We start from the raw sequence: 14,374 nt of genomic DNA, 5'->3' as shown, positions 1-14,374 counted from the left end.
AAAAAGAAAAAAAAGAATATATAAAGTAGCTTCCAATTTTCCTTGCAGCAGTGATACGTACAAGTATAAATTTACCTCTTACTCTGAGTACAACATAACTCACTTTTTTCCCTATAATCTATTTTTTCTAATCATCAAACCATAAATCATAAGTTCATTTTTTTCTGTTTCATGCAAAAAGTCTATAAAGGGTTTCCAGCCAGCAATAAACATAGGCAATGTCTTTTCTCAAATCAAAGAAGTCAATTCTCAGCAATTCCATCTCAGCAAATTCCCTCATCTTCACCATCCATTCCTCCATTGAGGGTACTGTTGAATCTTTCCATCTTTGTGCATATAATAATCTCGCTGCAGTTATCATGTATAAAAACAAAGTTCCATAACATTTTTCCAACTGTTTGTCCATCAGTCCCAAAAGAAAAGCCTCCAGTTTCAATTGTATATTAATCTTTAAAATCTTCTGAATTAGAGTATGTAATTGAATCCAAAACTTCCTGGCTTTTTTACATGTCCACCAAGCATGCTAAAATGTCCTTTCTTGTTGTTCACATTTCCAACATACATTTGCATTACCTATGTCTTTCCAAAAAATAAGTATGCTTTCTTGAATTACCATTTTTCTATCTCCATATATCAACCAATCCTAAATTGGAATCAAATTAAAAAAAAAAATTGGTAATTTGCCTTGAGTGATTTTAATATTTTTCTCTGAAGTTCTGTCCAGTTGTGGAGAAATCACTCCACTCCAATCCTCCATCAAACACCAATTTTCATAAGAAAAACCTATTAGTCTCTCCATAGATTGTTTGTAGATTATTATTTTATCCTCGTTTGGGGCATAGATTCCCTGTTCCATGGTCTTAACCCCATGTACCGTATTTTTCCGACTATAAGACGATACTTTTTTCTAAAATCCTTATGCTCAAAATTGAAGGGCGTCTTATTCAAGGAAGTCAGCAGAAAAGAGAACCGTGCGGTGGCAAAACTGCCCATACCATGTCTCTGCGAATGGGCTTCCTCCTATTGCTAGCCTCTAACCACGAGTGAAACTGCCCATACCTTGCCTCTGCGAACGGGCTTCCTCCAATCACAACCCTCCAACCACGAGTGAAACTGCCCATACTTTGTCTCTGCGAACGGGCTTCCTCCAATCAGGAGCCTTATGTAACTGTTGTCAGCTGATGCTGAACAAACCAATTGGAACGCATCCCATTGGAGGTGGAGAGCCCAAAAAGATGTCAGAAAATAAAAATATAAATAAGAGAATGTCTTACTGTGCAAAATTTAAACTGAATGTAATCAGTTTTGCAAAACAGCATGGAAACAGAGCTGCAGAGAGACAGTTTGGACCTCCTCCCACTGAGTGTATCAGGTAAATGTTACCTAATTACTAAATAAAAATGTGCTCTGCTTTATCTTTAAAATATTGATTTCTTAACTTTGGGTTGGAAAAAAAGTCTCCCATGTCTTGTACATGGGAGCGTCTTATAGTCAGAAAAATACGGTAAGTCAACTTCCACCCAACAAAGCTACCATGTTCATCAGTCAATACAAGTTCTGGTTTTAGCTGGGGATTAATATACAAAACAACTTTTTTTGTTCCTGCTGAAATAAATTCTTCACCCAAATTTTTATAAATCAAATATTTTACATCCTTTTTCCTAATATGAGTCTCTTGTAGGCAAATTATATCTTGGTTTAAGTTTTTTAAATAATGAAAAATATTTTTTCTCTTGTGAAGAGCATTTGCTCCATTTATATTCCACATTAAGCATTTGTAATCCATGATCAACCAAAACTTTAGAAAAAAATTAGAAAAAGGAATACCAGTAATGCCTACTTCAGTATCTTTCAGAATCCTGTTGCATCTGTTGTAATTTTTGTGTAATCTCTTCTGACACTTCCATTTGAATCTCTTCCAATTCTTTAATTTTTTCTAGAAACTCTCTCACCTTTTGAACAGAATTCAGTTGGAATCTCTGCTGTTTAAAAGTAAAATCACATCTTCCAGTTTGTCCCATCTAAATGGAATCTTTTTCTGCTTTAATCTTTCAGTCAAAAACAAATTCCTTTCTCTTATATAGAATTCTAATAGGAATTTCTTTTAAGATAATTATATCTATATTGTCAATCTTCACTCTTGTACAGTATTAAAATGCTGCTACGAAACTTGCTCCCTTGTCTTCTTCCTAACAAGATGCACCAAAACATCCCTTGGAACATTTCTTGTTATCGCAAATCTTGAATTTACTCTATAAACTTTATCTTGTTTCTGCCTCTGTATCCTCCTCTTCCCAATCCAAAAACTTTACCAAAGCTTTTATAATCTTTTCTCTAATATCTTCATCAGAAATCTCTGGGATAGCTCTAAGTCTCAAACAGAATTCCTTCTCTCTCAATTCCAATAAAGACAGATTATCTAGTTCTCTTTCCAACTCTCTATCTATAACTTCTGTCTTACTCTCCAAAATTTCCACTTTGCCATTAATTTGTTTTATATCTTGAGAAATTTGTTTTACAGAATGTTCTATCTTTTTAGCTTCTTCTTTAATCTCCTCTTTCATCTTTACAAGTCTTTCATCTATTCTTTTTTCAAAAACTATAAATTTAGTATCAAGTGACTCAGTTTGCTACCATGTTTATCAAACATCTTCTGAAGTAAATCTGTAAATTTAAGGTATAATTCCTCTTTCTGCCATCTGTTCTAATGATCCCCTTATCCCCTCCATTCTTGTTGCTTTTTGTGTTGTTGCCATTATATTGTAATCCAAAAGTGAAAGTGTCTTAAAGAATGGAAAAGGAAAAGACAAACTCCCCCCCCTTTTTATCTCTTTTATCTTCCTGTGCCTTTAATGCTTTAATCTCTAATGACACTTTGTAATTGCAGTCAATGTCACATCCACATCTGCACAGTAATAGTCAACCACACAGCCTACTTGAATTACACTTATCCTTTGTTTTGTAAAATCCACCAACTGTCTGCAGTCTTTAGTAGTAAGCAAAAAGCTTTCCCATGGAAGTCCAGTTCGCTTGCCTAAATTAATTACACTTTATTCCAATGTAGTTTTGTTAAAAAAATAATCTTTAAAAAACAACCTTACAAAATAACTGTCCCCTTTATCCATTTTAAACTTTTAAAAATCATCTCTTGTTAAGCTTTTTGCCAAAATTTTTTAAGACTTTAAGTCCTTGAAGCTCTTTTTATTTCTCATCCAGAAAAAATGAAACTCACCAAAAGGAATCTCTTATCCAGCTGTAAGGAAAACCTCTATCTGTAGACTAATTAAATCCAAAAGTGAGTAAGAAATGAGGTACAGCTGGGTTTATTTTCTGTATAGGCTACATTACAGCTGTGAGACTAGATGGAATCCCACAATTCCCAGCCCCTCAATTGATGAGCCAACTGCAAAAACTTCTATTCTTGCAGTTTACTCATGAGGAGCAGCTATCTGGAGTACAAGTGGGTTATATCACAATCTCTCCTTTATCCAGAGAGATTTTGGTGTCCAGCATTTGCCCTCTGGGCACTGATCTCCACTGTAATGTCGTCTCTGCTTCTTGGGGTATCTAGTCCACCATAGACCTCACTGGAAGCTCCACCATACTAGTTACTTTTGTGTAAATATGCATAGAATTGCACTGAGTCAATTCTTTGGAAGTTAGATCCATCAAATATATTGAGGCTTTCTGATGAAATACCAGATGTATCAGGAAATAAAAAGTGTTCCTATCCATTACTACAGATGTTTTTCTAGTGTATGTTCTAAGTGTAAAAAAAAATGTACATTTTGGAAATTCAGTACAAAGAAGAGTTACTATGTTTGTGTTATATAGATATGGTGAGCACTCAGTTCTTCAGACCAGTGGTATATGTTAAGACTTCAATCGTATTTCTTAGAAAAACATATTCCTGGATTCCAAGTGCTGTTTCTATTAAATCTCTCGTGTTTTCTTATAACAAAATAACTGAATACATTCCAGGAAATCAAGTGACTACATTGCAGCTATCTTGGAGCTCAGCTTCCTTGTTGTGCAGCGGAACCAAAACGTGTTTTACCATTTTGACTGGGTTTACTACCTGACATCCGACGGCCGCCGATTCCGCAGTGCGTGTGACATTGTGCATCATTTCACAGCAAGTGTGATTCAGGAGAGACGAACAGCACTTAACCGCTTGGGCCAGAATGCCTGGCTCAGATCACATCAGGGCAAAACCATTGACTTCATTGATGTTCTGTTGCTGGCCAAGGTAAGGGGCAATTTGGGGCTTAAGGGCTAGCAGATCAGTATACATTGGTTCCTTTGGACAATCTGTTTTGGGGAACAGCTTTCTGATACAGAAGATTTTCATTCTGACTTTTTAATAAAGAGCTATAGAAAGATATGGATGATGGACCCAAGGATGGAGAGAGATATACTTAATAAACCTTAGGAAGTTACCTGGATCTATAAAAGATTATGTAACACAGTTTTAATAGCAGAAGGAGATGAATTTTGCAGGTGAGCTAGAATGTTATGAGGAAGCAAAGCATTTATTTTATTTATTAAGCAAATTTATATAGCCGCCCACTCACCCAAGCGACTCTGGGTGGCATATAACAAAGCATGCTAGATTTCACTAAAGTTGATGGAAGAACTTCCCAGCCACACACCTTGAAACCAGAAAAGACAATTTGGTAGAATTTCAGACTGATTCATGACAAATTAGCTAGAAGGCAGGGCTAGTCAAATATGATGTTGAGATAATTGGCACTTAAGCAAGAGTCCTATATAACAATGTTAAGGGGATAAGTCAGTGCCTGTCTCTTGATGAGAGTCAGTATGTATTTGACTCCTGTTCAGGTGTTTTAGGCAACAGCTGGTTGCAGCCTCTCTTCTCCTCCATCCTTGTTTGCAATATAATCACAATATTTCACCTAAGCTTGCACATACAATTCATTAAACAAAGTCAATCTACTCTCCTTTTCTCTCTCCTCGATATCCCCAGCACAGAAGACTGGCTACAGAGCTCATTCCCCACCCCCACCCCCACGACACTTCACTCTAAGTTCTTTTGCAACCCTACAAGAGCATGTTTGTGCCAAGTTACACAGTGTGCTGGCTTATGGCCTCCCATTTTAAGTTGTCTTCCTTCAAGAAATAAAAGAAGCATAGAAAGGAAGCACAGCACTTCAACCGCTTGGAATGGGCACACACTGATAGGATTCACTATGACATCTCTCTGGAAGAAGCTAGGGAAGAGCAGAACAAATTTAACAGCAGGTTCTCATGAAGCAGACATCAGCTTATGTGTGGCTCAGCATGAGGTCAAGAAAGTCATTGTCAGAATTCAATATCAGAGTGATGTTCCTACTCTGGTTTTGAAAGCTAGATTGTTTTGGTTAAAGGAGGACTTATCCTACCAGACAGGTTAAAAAATGAAATGTGATAGTCTCCCATTCTTTTTCCAGCTCATAAGAATAGGGGGGAAAAAGAGCAAAATATAAAGCCTTGATGGAGATGCTCTGAAGAAATGATCTTCTTTAGTCCCCAGCTGGGGTTTTCCAGCTTTTTCAAGTCACAAAAAACATTGGTTAAAAAAATGTCACAGAATCCATGATCAAGAGGCAAAACCCTATTTTCTTTCTGATAGAAAATAGGCTGTGTTCAAGAGAATTTTTTCTTTTTGCCCTTAGTCTCACATGGAACCCCATCAGATTCTTGTGGAACCCCAGGATTGCACTGAACACAACTTGAAAAACCCTGCTATAGTAGTTAATAGATCTTTAAAAAAAGCTTCTCCTTGTAGGCAAAGTGGGGGTGGGTGGGTAATTGCTAGGATACATCTGAATGCTCATTGTTCTTCATCCCCATGGTGTTTCGTATGAATGATGCCGCGTGGTCACATGATTAATCCCAGAAATGCTGTGGAAGAAGCCTCTCCTCTTGGAAAGGCCTGTATAGAATACTTCTAATTACTAATAGGGGTGCTATGGTTGCTGTCTGTAGGGCAGAGTTTTCATTGGAACAGAAGCCCTGCTTTTCCAAAAATCCATCAGCATATATGAAAAACTGAACTGCTCAGGAGATGGAGACCTTAATAAATGCAGAGTATGTGGCTTAGTGAAGGCTGTTGATAGCAGGTGTGGAGGATGGCAGAGAATGAGTGTGGTCTGAGTGAGACTCTTGAATGTGGAAATAGCATTAGTGAGATTTTCAGGCTGTCTTGTCTCAGCAAACACCTGATTTTGTGATTGCAGGATGAAGAGGGTCAACATTTGTCTGATGAAGACATCGCAGCTGAGGCTGACACCTTTATGTTTGAAGGTGAGATGGGTGAATGGATCTCATGCTTGCAGTAGATTTCTCGGAAGGAAAAAGCTGGAGAAATGGGGCTGCATTCCTCCTCCAAGCTCCCTCTGCAAGACTCAGAGGGAGGGGCTTAGTTGTGGCTTCTGCTTTGACTTGTTCAGTGGCTTGTTCAATGCACAGGCTGTATGTTGCTCATTGCCTTATCTGGTGCTGCCCCAGTTTTGATGTATCCCACTGTTTGCATCTCTTCCACATGCCAGGCCCCTGGAAAAGGACCTATCTTAGGCATAACATTTTGATTTATGGGCCCAAACTATGGGGCAGTCTGCTCTGTAAATAGCAAGCCCCTCTGAGAGTCGAACCTATTATCAGTTGATTATTTCCATGAGCTGCAACAGATTGATATTTGAACCCCAAAGGAGCTATGCTGCTATGTTGCTCCCTATATAAGGACTCTAGGCAGACCCTTATATATCTGATCTTGAAGAAATTTCCAGGTAGGAAATGTGATTTCTATTTAATGTTACTTCTTTCGGACAAGGACTCAAAAATATCTGCCCAAGTTGCCAAGTTTTGTGCCACCATCTGTACAATATGCTGCACCATTACCTAGGTTTGGAATGTCTTATAATGGTATTTTATTTTGATTTATTTTAGTATTTTTATTCTTAATTATTTTAGATCCTATTATATTCACTGTTTTTCTGTCGTGTGTGTGTGTAAAAGGATGTAATACTGCTTTTATTACCTATTTTGATTGTATCTGGCCTTAGGGCTGTAATAAACTTGATTGATTGATTGATTGATTGATTGATAACTACCAAGTAGTCCTTCTCTGGGCATCTTCCATATACCTTTTGTCTTGCTGCAGGCCATGACACTACAGCAAGTGGCTTGTCCTGGATACTATACAATCTGGCTCGACACCCCAAGTATCAAGACCAGTGCCGGGCAGAGATTCAGGATCTGCTGCAGGGACGGGAAACAGAAGAAATTGAATGGTAATGGGCTGGGGGTGTAAATAAAGCAATCCAGAGGATGGAAGATCAAGTCAGATTCAAATGTTAGTTACCAGGTTAAAAAGAGATTAAATGAGAAAGTGAACAAAGCTAGAGAGGGATGGCAAATGTGTCATGTGTCTTCCATGAGTGAAATTATGATGTTACATCATTAAGATGAACATCATTAGATGCTGGCTGGGGAATTCCACACATCTTAATGTTGCCAAAGTTGAAAAAGACTGGTCTAAAGGTTCATTAAATGACTGTATTGCTGGGGATTGTGCAAGCTGTTTGCTTAGAGCTCTCCCTCGCAGAGGGTCTGTTCATAAGGCATCCTTGAAGTAGTCTGAGTGGGGAGTATTACATTTGTATGTTAAAATGCCAGTAACCTCTTGGCCAAATGGAGTTAGGAGTGGGCTGACTTCCTCAGAATGGAACACACAAACTGGGAAGAAGATCGAAGAAGTGCTCAGGAAGGGTTTCATTTTAAAGAGCAGGCCGGAGACCATAGGCTGCCCAAATGTCAGCAGGACGCCATGGCAACTGCCTCGAGGTGGAAGTCATTCTACCTTTTCTAAGTCCCTCAGTTGTCTTTCACAGTAAAAGGTCTGGATGACAATTTTTTTTAGATCCCCATCTGCCTCTGTTTATTCTGTTGTTTAAAATTTGCAGAGTTATCTGACTGCTTTGTAGGGGACATTTACCTTTTGCAAGCTTCTCACCTTTCTGAGTTGGCCTCTTGCCTTTGTCTGCAGGGCTGCTTAACCTTCTCTGTCCTGTCCCTTTATTAGGCTAAGGTCAAGGGTAAGGTCCCCCTTTCCTCTGCCAGCGGTTGTAGGGCACAATTCAGGCACGTATTGTTTGCTTTAGCAGGGTGGGCAATTTTGTTTGATTGGCCCTCAGTAAATTTTGCAAAAGATTCTTTTAGAGAACCTACTTTGTTCTTAAGTGTGGCGGTCAGGAAGTTAAACACTGGAATAACGGTCTGTGCTGTCAGGAGACTTTGTCTGGTTACGAAATCAAGTGCATTGATTTCTTTTAAGAGTTTAAGGTTTGAGTCCTAGTTTCCCTCCTGTATGAGCCATTTTATAGCTGAGAAAACAGCAGCAGTCTGAGGGGAAGGGACATCCTCTGTCAGAGAGGAGGACAGCTCTAGGGATGACTCTCAATCCCTGTCGGATAAACGAAGTGGGCTGATGTTACTTACAGGAGGGTCCTGCTTGCTTGTGCTATATCTGTCAACTGTTTTTTTCGGAGACTTAGATGAAGTATGTGTTGCAGAGAGTGTCCGCTGTCTCTTCTTCCTTTTCCCCAAGACAGCAGTGCAGATGTTCTGTCTATAAAAGGAACGAATCCAATAACCCAATAATAAAAAATAATAAAATTGTAAAATATGAGAAGGGAGGATCAAATGATATGAAAATAAGGCAGTAAAATAAAACGAAAGATGGTATGAGAAGACTTTTAGGAGGAATTTGTTATAGGGGTTGTAACCCCATTGCCATCTTCTTTCCTTCCCCGGTGAATGTTCTTCACTTGCTTTCCACTTGCACAGTGCTGAACCCACTTGGGCACAGATTGCAACAAATCTACACTGGGTGCTGCTGAGCAGTTTGATTCTGCTTATACCCCAGTTCTCCAAGAAAATAACAAGCAATCAGTTGTATGGGCTCTGCCAGTCACCTGGGAGGGTCCATTGGAAAATATTCATTGCTCTGTGCTTTTCTTTCAAGTTTGCAACTTAGTCACTTTTTTGTTCTCTCTGGGAATGAGGAAAGAAGAAAAACTGCTGCTTCGGGGGGTGGGGGGGAAACCCTGCCAAATGCTCGCCTTTTGACTGCAGTCTGCCAGCAGTCAAGCTGTAAATGTGCAATCCATTAGTTTGGTTGCACACCCAAAGCTAGATCACCATCAGAACTCACTCTCATTCTGCCCAAACAGTTCTGACAGGCTTCTGACTTTCTGTAGCTGTAGCTCATCAGAACTGGCTCCTGCTTTTTCTGGGTATGACCAGGCAAAGTGAATAGGACTGCTCAGAGAGAGTTTTGAGAGATGGTTAAACTGGTAGGCTTTGCCATCTGTCAAAACCAACCACTAACCACAGCAGTTTTATGTAGCTATTTCATTATTTTTTCATTATTCCTTAGTTTGAGTAGTCCTGCCTTCTCTTTTTTTATCTGTTAGCTTTTCACTGTCTTTACTGAGCAGCCAGGATACAAATACTTTTCTTTTTCTTTTGAACATCTGAAGAAGATCACTCTTTGTGATTAGCATACTTCCTCAACCTCATCTCATTCTTAACCCTTCCTGACACCATCCTATGGTTCATAGCTATTTGTACGTGTTCTTCCTTGGTGGTCTGAACTTCTCTCCACCTCTTGTATATGTCCTTTTTTCTTCTCATTCTTCACTAACCACATTGGCTTATTCTACTCACCTTTCCTATTTTGTTTTCCTTGTTTGCAATTGCGCTTTTAGGGTCTTGTTTTTAGCAACTCCGACCCAATGTGAATTCTTTTCCCCATTAGCTTCTCCTGCCATGGAATCTTGTTTATCATTGTTCTAAGTTTATTAAAAAATATTTTGAAGTCTAAGATACATATTCATCTATACTCAGGGCTTCTCCAGCCCACTAATGGTGGCAGGAAGAGATGCCTTGTTAACCTTTTTAGGAAGACATAAACGGATGACACCATCTTCATTTCATCTCCAAACCCATCATAAAGGCAGCCTGCCCATATCTTTTCCTGTTTCACCTTTAAAGTGGTGTATTCCACATTCTGCCAACAAAAGGTATGGTTTCTTGTTCTCAAAGGCTGTATCTGCTCAGCTTTTATGTTGCCTTCTTTCTTTCTTTTTCAAAGAGGAAAAGAAGGAAGAGCAACAAGGGGCAGCTATTTAAAAGAGAATGATAAAGTACAGGTTCAGCACTGAGGCAGCTCTCTTGGGATTGTCTTCCATTGTCCTCCACTAGTTCCCAAACATTTCCACCCCCGTGTGCAGCAACCTCTGTCACAGCAACATTCCCTGCAGCCAGGTCAAGAAGAAGGAGAGAGGGCTAGCTGAGAACAAACCATGTGATGCTACCGTATCCCGAAGTCTTGCTAACTACTGCGGCTTGGTCCCATTTCTCTTCTCAGGACAGATCTCTCCCTCATGCCCTTCACCACCAAGTGCATCAAGGAGAGCCTGCGCCTGCACCCTCCAGTCACAGGTATATCTCGATGCTGCACTGAGGATGTGAACCTTCCTGATGGACGAGTTATCCCTAAAGGTATCTGCTCTGGAAGGGCCCCCATGCCATCCCTAGCCAGTTATCATCATCTCTTCCATCTGTATCTGGCAGCTGGATTCTCTTCTTCACTCAGTGGCTTTATGCCCTGCCGGCACTAGCAGTCATCCCAGGCCACTATGTTATCATTCGTTGGGCTCCATGAGAAACAGACATGCTGTGAGCTTAGCAAAGTGCAAAGTATATTGAACAAAGGGAGAAAAAAAAAGTTCCCAGGTCCTTGGAAAGTTGGTTACATATTGAGCTGGTTCTCCCTTGTATTAGAGACCCTTTACAGTATTTATCTGATGTAAGCTGAATGTGACTCTCTTGCTTTCTCAAATGCTATAATGGCCACCACTAATCTAGATTAATCTACATTTGCAAGCAGCTGGATCACCCCAAAATAATAAAAAAGAATCCCATCATTCTTTACCTTCCACACTTATGGGTCTTACAGCAATAAGGTGGCAAGCTCCACATTTTGCTCACGCTCCATGTCTCATTCATCTTGAAAAATATGATGTCATTTTTATGTGTACTGTATGCATGCTGCCCTTTCCTCCTGCTGTTTTGTTTGTTGCTATGTTTGCTTGGCACATCATGTCATTCATTGGTAACACAGCTGCCAAAGAGATGCGGGAGAAACCGTGGGTCTTCCTATGTCATGTAGTTTGGGCTAGACCTTTTATTGTCGCTTTTTAACCTGGCTTTTCACTGCTCAGGAATCTTTATAGCCTTTTCTGGGATGAGCCCATCATTAGGGAGTCCCTTTCAGAACTACAACTTTCCTGTGCAGCTGGCTATCGAAAAAGGCTGCCAGTTACAGAGCCGATCCCAAATGCTGTGACCTTTTTACCATAAGGGCAAAACAGTTTATAGTTTCACCTTAAAGAGGGTTTGCACTGTGACAAAGTGATTGGCAGCTGTTTTTAAATGCTCGTAAGCCACAGTTGCTGGAACAGAAGCCAAAGGGGCTGCTCCTGTGGGTCTCTGAGGGCTAGTCTGGTCATGATAATTCAGTAGCTAAGTATATTGATTTCCAAAGTTATATTCTGCTTTTTGTTCATTGAGAAGTGTAAAGAATCCAGCAAGAAGATATGTAGGGAGGAATGAGATAACTGCACGGTTGAGGCTGGGAAGTGGAGGAACAGCAAATGGCTGTCACGGCAAATGCAGCAGTGGAGGGGGGTGGAAGAGCTGGGAAGAAGAGAGTAACAGCCAGGCAGCACATGCTGGTCCTCTTCAGGGGGCAATTCTTGGCTATTAGTGGAGTCAGAAATTGATTGATTGATTATGTGCCATCAAGTCATTAAAGGAAGATCTCAGATCTTCTGAAAATCTGTAGCACTAGCAGAGACACGAAATGTGCCTGATTCTAAAGACAAGCCAAGAGAACGCTGACTTATTCTTTGCTCTGTCGGTTAATGATAGCAATTCATTTGCCAAGTTCTGACACGTCCTTTTGCCTGCCTCCTGCTTTTGTGAATCCTTCTGTCTTTTGTGCACATCCAGAGTTCATAAGGCTTTTTTCTCTACAGGGAATGTCTGCCTGATCAGTATCTTTGGGACCCATCACAATCCTGCTGTCTGGCCAGAGCCTGAGGTAGCGGTTTCTGCATTTCTGTCTTTGTAATTTGTTCCTGTCCGTTTTGGGTCCATGCAGACCTCAGCCATGGAAAACTCCCAGGAGATTCCCTTCCCTTTGCAGGTTGCGTGGACCCACAGTAGGATGCTATTTTGGAGGTGGAGGCAGCTTAGTCTGGTCATGATAATTCAGTAGCTAAATATATTGATTTCCAAAGTTATATTCTGCTTTTTGTTCATTGAGAAATGTAAAGAATCCACCAAGATATGTAGAAATTGTGTATCCATTAAGAAAAATACACACCATCACAACTATGTAACAGCATAGATTGAATCTTCAAAAATTAGCCAAAAATAACCTGTTCTGTATAAAACAGGTGGCTGGGAGGCTCTGTTTGCTTGGTGGATTGTACATTTATGCAGACTTATTCTATAGACAGATATCCCTCTGCTCATAAAATAGTTTCTACAAGTTTTGGGACAGAATGTTTTCAGAAGAACCAGCTCCATAGTTTAAGAGAGTTGTGTTGGGCTTCCTATTTGTGTCAGAACCATAAGCCCACTTTCCCAAGCCATAAGTTGGCAGATCTGATCTTCCAGGTCTTCATTGGCTGGTGAGTACTCCTGGGAATGTCAAGTGCCTGTTCCTGAACTTCTTATGCTTGGATATCATGGCATGTGACAAATGAAACACTTGGTGTCAACAATCAGTTCCTTCTTATGTTCACAGTTTCACATTCAACCCATTCATCCAAATCTGTTTGTTTCTCAAAGGTCTATAACCCACATCGCTTTGATTCATCTGCCTCATATTGTCCACTGGCTTTTGTGCCCTTCTCTGCAGGACCCAGGTAAACAAGTATACAGCTAGAGACAAAATATAAAGTTCCACATAAGAACGTGCAGTTTTGGAAGTCAAGTCTTTCAAAATATGTATTAGGTTAGCTGATTTTTTTTAAAAAAAGGAATAAAATGAGTCAGTAAAATAAAAAAGTCAGTCATAAAAAAGTCAGTATTCCAGGCTCCTCTAGATCTCTAAACCCAGATCAAGGATGTCCATCTCTTCTTCACCAAAACACAACTCTACATTTTAGCAAGGATAGACATCATAGTGCCCATAGACATAATTCTCTTATACTCTCTAGGCTTCTCATCCCCACCCTTATTTTTGTAAACTTTTCATTCAAAATAATGATGAAAAGGAAAGCTGGTATGCTTGAAAACAAAGTTGTGGGCTCTCACTTCTTTATTTAGAAGAGTGCCTCAGGACCTCACAGAGGCATTTTTAGAAATGAAAATCACTAAGCCCAGGACTTTGTTTAGAAGCGTGCCCACCTAGCCAAAAACAAAGGTGCAGTGGTAAGAAGCATCAAGAGGGAGCCGGGGAGGGTACCAGGGAAGAACACCTCAAGTTTGTCTTCTGGTAAGAGTGCATTTGTAACTGCCCAAATTCTTCTGGGCAGGAATTTTACAACAGTGCGCATAACACGCTCTCAAAATTGCAAATGTGCCCACCACCCTGAAGAGGTTACCTACCCTGCTCTATAGGGAATATCCCAATGTTTCAAAGATGAAGTAAGTCTTTTTATAATACAGCAATGCCTTTCCTGACAATGCATGTGAAGTTATTATGCAACTTTCAGCACAGTAGTCAGTCTGGTCTCTAATAAAAAAAAAAAGCCTTCTTGAAGCTAGATTTGCCTAATGAGCTTCAAGAAGAGAGAATCATTGTAAAGAAAAGTCAGCCACATAGCCACTGAACTGGAATCTTCCTTCCCTGCAGGAACTGCATTGGGCAGAACTTTGCCATGGTGGAGCTGAAGGTGGCCCTGGCGCTGACCCTGTTGAGATTTGGGCTGCGGTTGGATGAGAGCCGAGCTGTACGGCGCCAGCCACAGCTAATCTTGCGGGCAGAGAATGGGCTGTGGCTGCACGTGGAGCCAATCCATGCTGAATCTTGATCAGAAGTTCCACATGGAAGATTAAAGTCTCTGCTCTTCAACCTGTAGTCGATATTGTAATGTGCCAAGAGGACTTGTGATCAGAGATGTTCTTTGCTTCCAGTTTCGTGGAGAGCAGGATAGATTGTATTTTGCACACATCTTCCCACCAGTGTGCCTGTGCCCCATAGTCTACTAATTGCTGCTCAGCCCTACTTTATTGCTTTGCTACCATGAAGATCACCAAGAGGTATTCGAAATAAAATTGAAGTCATATAAAATGA

At 40.2% G+C, this 14,374-nt stretch overlaps 1 protein-coding gene across 1 annotated transcript in view; it reads left to right on the top strand.

Moving 5' to 3' along the window:
- The window catches only part of LOC103054301 (ultra-long-chain fatty acid omega-hydroxylase-like), a 53,853-nt gene extending 39,479 nt beyond the window's left edge, over positions 1 to 14,374 (top strand). Inside the window, exons 8-14 of the mRNA XM_088137617.1 lie at positions 3,982 to 4,249; positions 6,240 to 6,306; positions 7,163 to 7,292; positions 10,433 to 10,566; positions 12,105 to 12,169; positions 12,925 to 13,001; positions 13,934 to 14,374. Coding sequence (XP_087993743.1) covers positions 3,982 to 4,249; positions 6,240 to 6,306; positions 7,163 to 7,292; positions 10,433 to 10,566; positions 12,105 to 12,169; positions 12,925 to 13,001; positions 13,934 to 14,111 — 919 coding nt within the window. The 3' untranslated portion in view covers positions 14,112 to 14,374. The remainder of the gene's footprint in view (positions 1 to 3,981; positions 4,250 to 6,239; positions 6,307 to 7,162; positions 7,293 to 10,432; positions 10,567 to 12,104; positions 12,170 to 12,924; positions 13,002 to 13,933) is intronic.

This window comes from Python bivittatus, unplaced genomic scaffold (assembly GCF_059951505.1).
Source record: "Python bivittatus isolate LINGU-HERP-01145 unplaced genomic scaffold, Pbiv_v1 ctg000220_np1212, whole genome shotgun sequence".
In the NCBI taxonomy this organism is placed as follows: Eukaryota; Metazoa; Chordata; class Lepidosauria; order Squamata; family Pythonidae; genus Python; species Python bivittatus.
This window is presented reverse-complemented; position numbering and strand designations above follow the sequence as displayed.